Genomic DNA, 12605 nt, shown 5'->3' on the forward strand with positions numbered 1-12605 from the left:
GGGTGACAGAGTGAGACCCTATCTCTTAAAAAAATGAAATTCTGACACATGTGACAACATGGATGAATCTTGAAGACATTATGTTAAGTGAATTAAGCCAGTCACAAAAGAACAAATATTCTATGATCTACCAACATAGAATATGGGTTATTCTGTGGTACTTAGAGTAGTCAGATTCTTAGAGACAGAAGTAGAATGGAGGTTGCTAGGGGCTAAGACAGAAGGGAATGAGGAGCTGATGTTTAATGAGTACAGACTTTCAGTTTGGGGTGTTGAGAAACTTCTAAAGTTCTGGAGATAGATGGTGGTGATGGTTGCACAACAGTGTGAAGGTACTCAGTGCCATTGAATAGTACACTTAAAAATGGTTACAGGCCAGGCGCGGTGGCTCAAGCCTGTAATCCCAGCACTTTGGGAGGCCGAGACGGGCGGATCACGAGGTCAGAAGATCGAGACCATCCTGGCTAACACGGTGAAACCCCGTCTCTACTAAAAAATACAAAAAACTAGCCGGGCGAGGTGGCGGGCGCTTGTAGTCCCAGCTACTCGGGAGGCTGAGGCAGGAGAATGGCGTGAACCTGGGAGGCGGAGCTTGCAGTGAGCTGAGATCCGGCCACTGCACTCCAGCCTGGGCGACAGAGCAAGACTCCGTCTCAAAAAAAAAAAAAAAAAAAAATGGTTACAAAGGCAAATTTTATGTTATATGTATTTTACCATATTAAAGAAATTACGCTTAGGCCGGGTGCGGTGGCTCATGCCTGTAATCCTAGCACTTTGGGAGGCCGAGGCAGGCGGATCACCTGAGGTCAGGAGTTTGAAACCAGCCTGGCCAACATGGTGAAACCACGTCTCTACTTAAAATGCAAAAAAATTAGCCGGGCGTGGTGGTGGGCACTTGCAATCCCAGCTACTCTGGAGGCTGAGGCAGGAGAATTGCTTGAACCTGGGAGATGGAGGTTGCAGTGAGCCAAGATCGTGCCACTACACTCCAGCCTGGGCGACAGAGCAAGACTCATCTCAAAAAAAAAAAAAAGTTAGAGTTTGTCTCCTTGAATTGGGCCAACAAGAAAGTGTCTCTGAGGATTTTATTTCATATTGTAGTTCCTGGGGAGACTGTAGTAAATATTTTCCTCATTTCCTAGTAAACCTATTGAGGATCCACAGCTGACTCCATTCTTCAGGCCCACTTACTTCTCAGACTTAAAAACCGGAATAGCCGCTTGTCCACAGCAGAAAGGGACATGAGCCTCGGCGGCTGTCTTCTCTTTTGCCAACAGGTGCTCTGAGAGAAGAGGTACCTTTTCTGGGTAGCACCCTAACACTTGCTTTTCTAGTTAATTGAAACTCTAAAAGTCGCCGCATTCCAGCTGACCCCATGAGAACTTAACGTTTCCACTTCTAAGTGTGTTCATCTCTGTTGCTGCTTGTTGGCATTTCAGTGTTAAGTCTTGATACTGCTAGGCTTCTAGATAGTACTGGAATGGAAGACCCTTTGCTCTAGTAGCCTTGTCTAAAAAGCAAAATTTTTATAACATTTTTGAAATGTAAATACATTTTGTCTGCTCTTTAAGGGAAAGACAAACCCAAGGGTGTTGTGACTTAAATGGTTTTATACCAAATTGCTGAAGACTGTGGACACTTGCTGGGTGGGAAATGAGGAAAGTAATCTCATTTCAGATAGTCCCAAACTGAGCCATCAGTTTAATTGTGTAAGACCTGGTGAGCCCTAGCTCTGCCCAGGCCACACGTGTAAGCCAGAAACACACTGTTCCCTTTGAACCTAATGGCCTCAAGAGTCAGTGGCCCAGATCAGAGGCAAAAACTGGTGATCCTCAAGCCAAATGTGGCCTGCAGATATGTGAAATCTTTTCAGGTTTTTTTTTTTTTTTTAAAAAAGTAATAAGGCAGCCCTGGATGGGCCAAACAAAACATGAATTCAGATCCTGAGCCTCTGAGAAGCTTGGTCTCCACTGACCCTTGTTTCAGGGGACGAGAAGCAAATGCCCCTTTAGGTGGGTGGCAGGCACTTCCATGTCAACCTTGTTACACGCAGGGCAGGCTTACCAGCTCTCTCTTACTTGCTTGTCCTCTAAGCTCTTGCCATTGTGGTTTCCGAGTCTTTCTCTAATATCCCTTCCAGCTTCACAACTTCTGTTACCTATAACAATACAAAAGTTTAGTCTTCGTAAACTCACAATATCTTTACACCCAGAGACAGTATTTCCATCCCCCTTTTTACGATAATCTCAAAATAGAAGAAAATCTCAGTCTGTTAAGTCCTTTTTCTGATGTGGGAGAATTCTCTCAATTTGTTGATTTTCTTTCTCAAGTCTAAGTTGGGATTTCTGGGTACCCATTAATAAATACCCCCAGGCACAGACAAGCTCACACTTGACTTCAATATGCGGTTTAAAGCATTATCACCTTCAATCTTTATGGTAACATAATCTCTGGACAAATTGCTTTTAATTCAGGCTGTACCATGAATACAGAAGTACCATTAGTTTCAAGTGTAGTTTGACTTTTATTTAGATGAATGTCTCTGAGTTCACAGTGAAATGGCTCTCAGCTCTAGGTTACTATTGATTGAAATGTCTCTGGAGTAAGTTTAAAAGATTGTTGCCACATATGTGACACTTTCCGAGACTAACTTTAAACTCACAATTAGTCGTACTGTTAATTGGCAGTAATGTCAATGGAATTAATAGCTGAGATGAAAAATGTAAACCTCTTCGGCATACACAGGGCTGGGTAGACTTTGGAGGCAGGGAAGGATTACTTTCTGTGCAAAGAAAGTTAGGGCCCATTTGGATCACATCTTTGTGGCTTTGTTCCTGAAAGATGAAGCTGGTCTGGTTGAGATTGTGGTCACCTAACAGAATAGTGCCCAGCTTGCTCTTTGTCCGCCTCTAAAGGTATGGCTGGGTTATGAAGCAGGGAGAGTTGTAATTCTGAACCATTGACACAGATGCTATCATCTTGAGAAAGCTGCTCACCTGAGGCTTTCCCTGCCTGTGGTTAACACAAACAAGAATTTCCAACAACTGGCCCTTTTCTCCTGTGTGACTATCCCTCCTGGTTTATTCAGTGAAGGTGGGAATACTGTGTTCATAAGTAGCCTTATGATTCAGGATCTTACAGTGTTCACAAACACTCACTTGAACTTTGACTATTTGTGCAATTTTTAGTCTTAAGCTCTTGTGTAGACCAGGGTTTCTCCACCTCTGAATCCTAGGATTGATATTTAGGGCTGGGCAGTTCTGTGTTGTGCAGGGCTGCCTGTGCATTGTAAGATATTTAACAGCATCTTTGGCTTTTATTCATCAGATGCCAGTAACACCCCCCGCTCCCTTCCACCAGTTGCAACAACCAAAAATGTCTCTAGACGTTGCCAAGTGTCCTCTGGGGGGCAGAATCATACCTGGTTGAGAGCCACTGGTTTAGACAGTGAAGGAGTTCCCCCCCCCCTTTTCTCCTTTACTGCTGCTTGATGTTGATACTTAGTAAAACATTAATTTTTAAAAAATGCCGTTAAGAATAGCCTTGGACTTGATATGGTGCAAAGCGTTTGGACCAGGGACTGGCTTACCTTGGAATTTCTTTCTAAGTTGTTAATAGTGAAATGATACTGATTGAAATTCATTTGGGTTTAGCCCATCTCAGGTCATTTGGGTTTTCACAGAGTTGCTTGGAGTGCCTTATTTACGGATGTAGGTGGGGAGGGGTTTGTCTGTGAATCTCAGTGTCAATACAGTTACTTAACACATGATCCTGGGGTGGGGGCTTGGATTTTGAGGGTTGGGGGAGCAGGACAAGAGAAGATTTCTGAATCCTGGGTATGATGCCAAGTGTTGATTCTGTTTTTTTTCTCTCTCTGTCTTTACCAGAAACCTGAGTTACAACAAACTCTCTGAGATTGACCCTGCTGGTTTTGAGGACTTGCCAAATCTACAGGAAGTGTGAGTCTTCCCCTAAACCTCTGGTGGTTGGAAGGATGGAGAGCTCTTTGGGAAAATCCTCTCGTGTTGCAGCATCGCTCACTCCCCTAGATCTGCAGTCTAAACTTGTAGGAAGGAACATTTGTGTATGGGCTGTGTTGACAAATTCTATTCCTGCTTATCTCTCCCTTTCCCTAGGCTCTCTGTTCTTCCTAGGCTGTCCATAAAGGGTGTGTTACAACCCAGCAGGCATAGAGCTCCTGGAAATCCTGGGCGGATGGTGGGTGTATAGCAGAGTCCCTCCATTGTGGGAAGCCTTGTAACTGGAGTGACACAACCTGGGCTGGTACTTTGTCACAGTTCCCGGGAAAGTTGATCAGCCTACTCAACAGTGGCATGTGATGCCAGCCCACCTGTATTTCCCAGGAAGTAAAGTTATGGAAGGATGGACTATAGAGGCTTACCTGTTCCCCTCCACCTCCAAGCAGAGCTAGGATGACTGCCTTTAGAGCTCTAGGCTTGCTGTCCCTTGCAGTGTCTTGTAAATCAGGCTGCAATCTTTTCTTCCTTTTAACGTATTCTGTTTTTGATGTGGATGTTAGGATTATCAGGTATTTTAATTCCATGGAGACTTTATAGAAACCTTCACATATATGTAGTATATATACTGTAGAAAAATTGGCAACTACAGAAATGTGTGAAGAATGAAAATCACCAGTATTCTCACCCAGGCGTACCCATTGTGAACACCTAGTAAAAACTATCACGTGTACATATGTAATTTCAGGATCAAACTGTACACTATGGTTTTTTTTTTTTTTTTTTTTTTTGAGACGGAGTCTTGCTCTGTCCCCCAGGCTGGAGTGCAGTGGCGCGATCTCCGCTCACTGCAAGCTCCGCCTCCTGGGTTTACGCCATTCTCCTGCCTCAGCCTCCCGAGTAGCTGGGACTACAGGTGTGTGCCACCACATCCAGCTAATTTTTTTAGTAGAGATGGGGTTCCGCCATGTTGGTCAGGCTGGTCTTGAACTCCTGACCTCAAGTGATCCTCCTGCTTTGGCCTCCCAAAGTGCTGGGGTTATAGGTGTGAGCCACTGCACCCGGGCTTACTTGTTATTCTTTGATTCCATTATTGATGACATATCTAAATAAATTTTAATTTCATCAGCTGGTACAATTTGCAAAATACTTGCATTCCGTACCCTCATCTCCAGATTCTCTAGATTGGCGTTTATAATTTCTGCTTTTGTTTTAAAAAGGTTTAGGCTTCTACAGTTAAAGAAGCATCAGAACAGGAAGGGGCCTTGGAAGTGGTTTCTCTAGGACTGTCATTCTCCCAGAGGATCAGTGAGCCCGTGGCAGGGGAAAGGAAGTTTGAAGTGGGTCACTGTGTTAGTTTGCTAAGGCTGCTGCCATAACAAACAAATAGCACAGGCTGGGTGCCTTAAACAGCAGAAATTCATCTTTTCACAGTCTGGACACAGGAGGTCCAAGATCAGGGTACTGGCAGGGTTGGTTTTTTCCGAGGCCTTGCACTGTGCCCTCACGTGCTCTCTCCTCTGTGTGCATGCATGGTGTCTCTGTGTGTGTCCAGATTTCCTCTTCTTATAAAGACATCAGTCCTATTGGATCAGGGCCCATCACCTCTTTAAAGACACCATCTCCAAATGCAGTCACATTCTAAGGTACTAGAGGTTAGAGCTTCAACATATGAACTCTAGGGGAACACAGTTCAGCCCATCATAGTCACCAAGGTGATAAACTCAGTCCATCATGGAGCTTGTTAGGTTTGTAACCCAGTGCTTTCCCTGATCCAAGCTGTCTTTAATGCTTGTGGTTAGAATATATTCAAATTCTGTGTACATCTGCAAACTTAGTGTTTTCTTTTAGGACTGGACAAAATTGGGGAATTCTCTCTAGCATCATTCAAGCTTTCATTGAATACTTAAGCATCTGCTCTGTCCAGGCGCTATTCTGGGTGCTGGGGCTACAGGAGTGAACAAGACACAAAGAGGGCTGGGACTGGGCAGGGGCAAGTGAGGCACCCAACACAGGCGCATAATTTGTGGGGACACCAGAGACTCAGCAGTCAAGATAAAGGATATTTTGATAGAGTATTTTGAAAGTCAAAATGAATATAAAAAGAAAAATGAGTAAAATATAAAAAGCTTAGATCAAGATAGGATTAGTATTACTAATTCCTATCCTTTTGCCTCTGGTTCCAGGATGGCTTCACATGGTGCTGTTGCTGATTTTGTCTTGATTTAAACTTTTCATATTTTGTTCATCATGAATTTTGTTTTGCATTCATCTGCATATTTAAAAAATATTACATTAATATAGTATTTGTCTTGGTGATTGGGTTTTTGGCTGTCTCTTAAATTTTGTGCCCCTCCCTACCCAATTCCAACCCTGCAGACAAACCTCTCCTCTCACTGAGTTTACATTAAGTGGAGGGAAGCCATGGACTGAATAAGGAAACCGGTAAGACTTACTGGAGATAAGTGGTATGGGAGAAATAGAACAGAGTAATGTGGGAGCATTTTTTGTATGAAGAATTTTGGAGGCATGATAACAGAAACAGTATGATCAGGAAGGTAATGACTGAGCAGGTGTGAATGATGAGGACAGGGAGCACTGCAAGTACAAAGCCTCAAGAAGGGAGCAGGCTGAGGGCCACTGTGCCTGGCATGCAAGAGGGCAGGGGGATGTGGCCAGAGGCTAGGTCCTTTTATGGTTTCAACCCTCATTGACCCCTGTCTATCAGGGGCAGGCATGGGACATGCTCTGGTGAGCATTATCAGTGTTGTTCTAACTCCCTGTTCCTCTTGTTCCTTGCCTAGACAGGCTTTCAACTTTCGTTTATTTTGGCTCCCATGACCTGCAGCCTGTACTCAGCACTTCTTAGAGTTCTAGAATTGAGAACTCACCCAGCTCTAGAACTGAGCACTCCCACCAGTATCTTCATTGGAGATACTGGTTATGAGTCTTAAAAATATATTTCTCACTTAGGAACAGTCACAGTAATTGTAGCAGTGTGCTAGTAAACCTTTGGGGAATATGACATCACTTAACCCTAACACCAACTCTGTGATACAAAACATTTTGTTTTTTCTTTTTTTGAGATGGAGTTTGGCTTTTGTCTCCTAGGCTGGAGTGCAGTGGCGCAATCTTGGGTCACGGCAACCTCCGCCTCCTCGGTTCAAGTGATTCTCCTGCCTCAGCCTCCCGAGTAACTGGGATTACAGGTGCCTGCAACCGTGCCCAGCTAATTTTTATATTTTAAGTAGAGATGGGATTTCACCATGTTGGCCAGGCTGGTCTTGACCTCCTGACCTTAGGTGATCTGCCCGCCTCGGCCTCCCAAAATGCTAGGATTACAGACATGAGCCACCACACCTTGCCTGATACAAAACATTTTCTTTCTTTTTTTTTTTTTTTTGAGATGGAGTGTTGCTCTGTCACCCAGGTTGGAGTGCAGTGGCGTGATCTCAGCTCACTGCAACCTCCACCTCCTGGGTTCAAGTGATTCTCATGCCTCAGCCTCCCAAGTAGCTGGGATTACAGGTGTATACCATCATGCCCAGCTAATTTTTGTATTTTTAGTAGAGATGGGATTTCGCCATGTTGGCCAGGCTGGTCTCGAACTCTGGCCTCATGTGATCTGCCCGCCTTAGCCTCCCAATGTGCTGGGATTACAGGTGTAAGGCCCCACACTCAGCCCCTTAAAACATTTTCTTTGTAAGCATTTTTTCATCTGGGTGCAGAAGGATCACTTGAGCCCAGGAATTTGAGACCAGCCTGAGCAACAAAGTGATGCCTTGTCTCTATAAAAAATTAGCTGGACATAGTGGCCCATGCCTGTAATCCCAGGTTCTTGGGAGGTTGCGGCCTGAAGATTGCTCGAGCCCAGGAGATTGAGACTTCAGCGTGCCATGTTCACACTGTGCACTCCACCCAACAGAGCAAGACCCTGTCTCTGAAAAAAAAAAGGAGTTTCTCTGCTTTGCAGAAGAGGAAACAGATACTTAGAAAAGTTAAAGAAACTTGCACAGTGTCACATGGTTGGTAAAGCTTGAGAGTTGAATTCAAAACCTGTGCTAACCTTGAGGCTACACTACCTTAATTTCCTACATCCTTCATCTTAACCCTCACAGTCAACTGAAGATGAAGAGGAACTGAGGCATGGGATTTGGCTGAAACTGCATGACTAGTGAGTGGTAGAATTTGACCTATGTTCTCCAGTGTAATCCTAGTCCACACGCTCAATGGCAACAGTACCTTCCAAGTATAGGGAGTATTAAGACAGAGGTCATATCTTAGGGATTCAATGTGATGTGGTGGGAAAAACTCTCATTTTGGTAGCAAGCAGACTCACGTTTGATTTCTGGTTCTGCCCCTTACTAGGGTCCTGAGACCCTAGACAGTTTACTTAGTGCCTCAGCGTTTGCTTTCTTTCTTCTGTAACATTGACATCATAACACTTTGTTGATGTTATTATAGTTATTAAGATGATGCACAGGGCCTTGCACATGGGAGAGGCTCACTGAATATTATCCCTCTTCCCTCCTGCTACTTTTGGAACTGCCCAGCCCTCCAAGCTGGGTGCATTGTTTAGAAATGAATCTTTGCAGGCTGATAGGTTGAATGTCTTGCCATTGTGCTTCCTATCCCTGGTGTCACTCCCTGTTCTGTGAGATGGATGAGATGAATTCCCTGATGCCTAGAATAGTAGAACTTCTCACTGATAAAGACCCAGGCCTTTCCCTAAGGGAATTCTAAAAAGTCATGGAGACAGAAAGAGGCTGTTAGGTGTGAGGCGTCAGGAGGTGGGGAAGGATATTGCAAAAAAGAAAAAAAATCGTAGCTGACACGCTATTGCTTTAAAATTAACCAGTCTCCAGTGTTGCCTCGGCGCTGTCAGCTCTCCCAGACCTTACAGAGCCTTCAGTCTGTAGCCCTCAGTGAGAATGGAGCCACAGGCTGGCAAAACAGCAGGCGGTGGTTTAGCAGTGGTTTTATTCTGGAGGCCTCAGAACCACATGACATTGTGTGCCGGCTGGAGAGAGAAGGCGAGGCCCCTGGAGGACATGAGGACACTTGTGCAGCTGTGTCCAAGCCACACGGTCTTCACTGCCCACAGCCCTGAGGAAAGCCCACCAGGGAGTGCCTCCAGCTGAGGTCCTGGCCAGCAGGCTCCTCTATTAATAAGAGGGGCTATTTATATAGTCCTCTGTAGAAACTGCCCTCAGATCACATTACTGCCGCCTGGCCCACGAGTGCCTGCTGTGGGTGCTGCCGTGTGCTTGCCAGGGCCACTGACCTGGTGAGGAAGCCTCAAGTGTGCCCTGCCATTGGGTATTTGTGGCTCATCCCTTTCTGTCAGGCTGTTGCTCCCCACAGTGGGTGTGTGTGAGCTGGGGTGTGGGGGATGGTAGTATGTTTAGGAAGAGGTTGAAATAATGAGGGTTGTCATTTTGGGGTACTGCTTTTTAGCTGTGAATTACTATCACTTTTTTGTTGTTGTTGTTGTTTTGGAGACAGGATCTCACTCTGTTGCCCAGGCTGGAGTACAGTGGTATGGTCATAGCTGACTGCAGACTCAAATTCCCAGGCTCAAGTGATCCTCCCACCTCAGCCTTCTGAGTAGCTGGGACTACAGGCATGCACCACCACTCTTGGCTAATTTTTTGTAGAGATGGGTTTTGTCATGTTGTCCAGGCTAGTCTTGAACTACTGGGCTTAAACGATCCTCCCGCCTTGGCCTCCCAAAGGGCTGGGATACGGGTGTGAGCCACCATGCCTGGCCCTACTGCCACTTCTTAAGCATATTCTGTGTATCTGGCTGTATCCTAAGATCTTAGGTTTAATTATTTCAGCTGGATCCTCCCAAAACCCTACAAAGCTGGTACTTGTATTATTTACATTCTTCAGAAGAGGGAAGTAAGGGAGAGCAAGACTGAGTGACATGTTTAGCATTGGATTGATAAAGGATACAACTGGAGTTGAGTGAACCAAGATCTGTCTGATTTAAATATCTGAGCCGTATAATCCCATCCTAATAATCCCTGCTCCGTAACTGCCTCAGTTTCCTTTCTTAAAGAGAGGTGATAATTTAGTATTTTCCTCAAAGTGTTGGCATATTGTTCAGTGAGATATTGCACATAGAAAACTTAGGACAGAATCTGGCACATAGTAGATGTTCACCTTTATTATTGTTTATTTTGTTAAAGTAATTGTATCCTATGCTAAAATAATTTTATCTGGCTATCTTGTGTAGAAACCATGTATCATAAAGTCTCACCAAATCAATTTGTTAGTATACATTATTCTCCAGTAACTAAAGCAGAATACAGTTATTAAGTGGCCCTGCTTCCAAAACCCCTGTGCATCTGAGGCACTTCTTAATCCTGAATCATCAGGAAAAGGTTTAGCAATAGAGGCCAGACGTTTCAGAGAGATTTTTAGGGCCTTGGATGGAAGTAAATTTTGTGGGGAGATGGGAGTCAGCGGGGGAAGTAAATTGGGGAGGGATGGCGGCTAAGGGGTGAGGGATAGAAGACTGTACAACCCTAGATATTTAAAAAAATTTCCTCAGGCACAATCTTTAATTCTGAAAATTTCCTTTTTCATGGAGACTCTGCTAAACTTCCTGAGTGCCTCTCCCCTCAAAGCTGTAGCTGTGCTATTTTTGACCAGTCTCTATTTCAGTCTGGCAAGAAGTTCATTGCATCTCAGAGTGAGCTGGGCCTTTGCTGCCTTCTGAGGAGAGTCTTCTTGTTTCAACAGGGGACAGAGTGAACAAAAAGGGGGCCAGCAGTGGTGGAGCTAACAGACTTACTCGGAATAGCGGTTCTTTTTTCAGTAGAAATGATCTGGAAGTAAGCTTACTGGGCAGGGCCTCTCCTGGGGGCTCCGAGTGTCCTCCCTGTAAGTCAGGCAGCCCTGATGCCACCAGAGCCTGCTGTTTCTGACTGAGCCTGTTGACTCGGGGCTGCTCATCTAGACATACAAGGCCCAGTTGAGCTCCAGCCCTGGTCCACCGTCCCTCTATGCTCCACTTCCAGCAGATCTGTCACGTTTCGAAATATCATGATGCCCCCTTCCCTTGTTCATTTATTTCTGTGAAATTGGGTGGAGCAGTTTGTCACAGATACGGTAGGCCTGGCCTGAGACCAAGCTCATCAGGCGTAGCCCCCTGCAGAGAAGTCCCTATGCTTTGTTTCAGGTTTAAAATCAAGTGAGATCCTAAGCTGGCTGAAAAACAACTGTGCTGTTACCTAAGGGATTACGAGCTTTCCAGCTGGCCTTTGAGCATGTTGCTCTCCTCTCTGTCATACTTTTTTCAGCTCTTGGCCGGGTCCTCTCTAGTTGTGTGATCCTAGGCTAGTGACTTAAACTGGCCTAGAGAACTTACCTGTAATGTAGAGAATGGTAGTAGTTACCCTGGTACCTGACTCAAAGTTGTTGTGATGGTGAAAGTGCACGAGGCATGTCGAGTTTTTGCTGAAATAAAGAACTAGAAGGTAATGAGGAAGAACCTAGACTTTGGGGCTAGGCACCCTGGGCCACTACCACTTACTGCTGGCGACCTTGGTCAAACTACTTAATGTCTGTGTTTCAGTTTCCTCATTGGTGCAGTGGAAATGTTCCTGAGACCTGTTTCCGAGGGCTGTAAAGATGCATGAATATACTGAAAAACTCTTAGAGCTGTGCCTGGCACATAGTCAGCCTTCATTAATTTATCTGCGTTTGTTTTTGTTACCACCATTCTCTGGGTTTCAGAATAAATCGCAAGCAACGAAAGAGTTCTTAGGCAAGCTGCCTGATTGGCAGCAGGTGCCCGACCTTAGTTTTTCTTGCTCTGATAAAACCTGGGGGTCTCTTGTAATAATAGGCGCGTTGATGGGTACTATTTATTAGCTGAGATTAAGACTAATGGAGAGTTTTCAGTGTTCCTGCATGTGGATGGGAAATGGATCACAGCAGGGTTGGAGGAGATAAAAGGTGAAGCAGAAACAATCTGATTTAGGGGGCAGTCAGATAAGAGACTGTTAAAGTAATTAATTGTCTGTTTCAACACACAAACAAGGGCCCTTTAAGTGGAGAAAGGATTTGCCACATGATACGGATCTGCCTTCTCTCTGCCAGATGCTTCAGCCATGAAGCTATTGAAACAGGCATTCTGTGTCCCACAGCCCAGTAATTGCCAAGCTTCATCCCTAACTGGCTTTGGCACTGAAGAAAGCAAATGGGATAATTCAAGGCCTTTCCTTTTTTTTTTTTTCCTTCTATTCATTTCTATAAAAGATGGCAGACAACCAGATTATTTTATTCAAGCACATGCTAGCTGTATACTTGTATGAGTACAGCTGTCATTTCAGTTGCCTTGTCTTCAAACAGAAACAAGATGCTCTGTGTTAGATGTACCTCCCTTAAAAAACTGAGAATAAGAGAACCAAGTTTTATCCCCTTGACTTTGCATCGCAAGTAATTTATTTCTAGCCCATCACCTGGCAGAAAGCCTGAACACTGTGCTTTGGTTTTCTTCAGGATTGTTGGGCTCACTTTGCAAGTCTGATTTTGGATTCTCTTCCCAGATTTGGAAATACATGTCCATGTAAGGAGGCCAGATTGCACAGCCTCTGGGGGCAGACCAGGCAAGCT

General features: G+C 44.8%; 1 protein-coding gene across 1 annotated transcript in view; it reads left to right on the forward strand.

Annotated features, from left to right (window-relative positions):
• The window catches only part of LRIG1 (leucine rich repeats and immunoglobulin like domains 1), a 126841-nt gene that overhangs the window by 34764 nt on the left and 79472 nt on the right, over positions 1-12605 (forward strand). Inside the window, exon 2 of the mRNA XM_025375300.1 lies at positions 3888-3959. Coding sequence (XP_025231085.1) covers positions 3888-3959 — 72 coding nt within the window. The remainder of the gene's footprint in view (positions 1-3887; positions 3960-12605) is intronic.

The sequence above is a fragment of the Theropithecus gelada genome, chromosome 2 (genome assembly GCF_003255815.1).
Source record: "Theropithecus gelada isolate Dixy chromosome 2, Tgel_1.0, whole genome shotgun sequence".
NCBI classification, from domain to species: domain Eukaryota; kingdom Metazoa; phylum Chordata; class Mammalia; order Primates; family Cercopithecidae; genus Theropithecus; species Theropithecus gelada.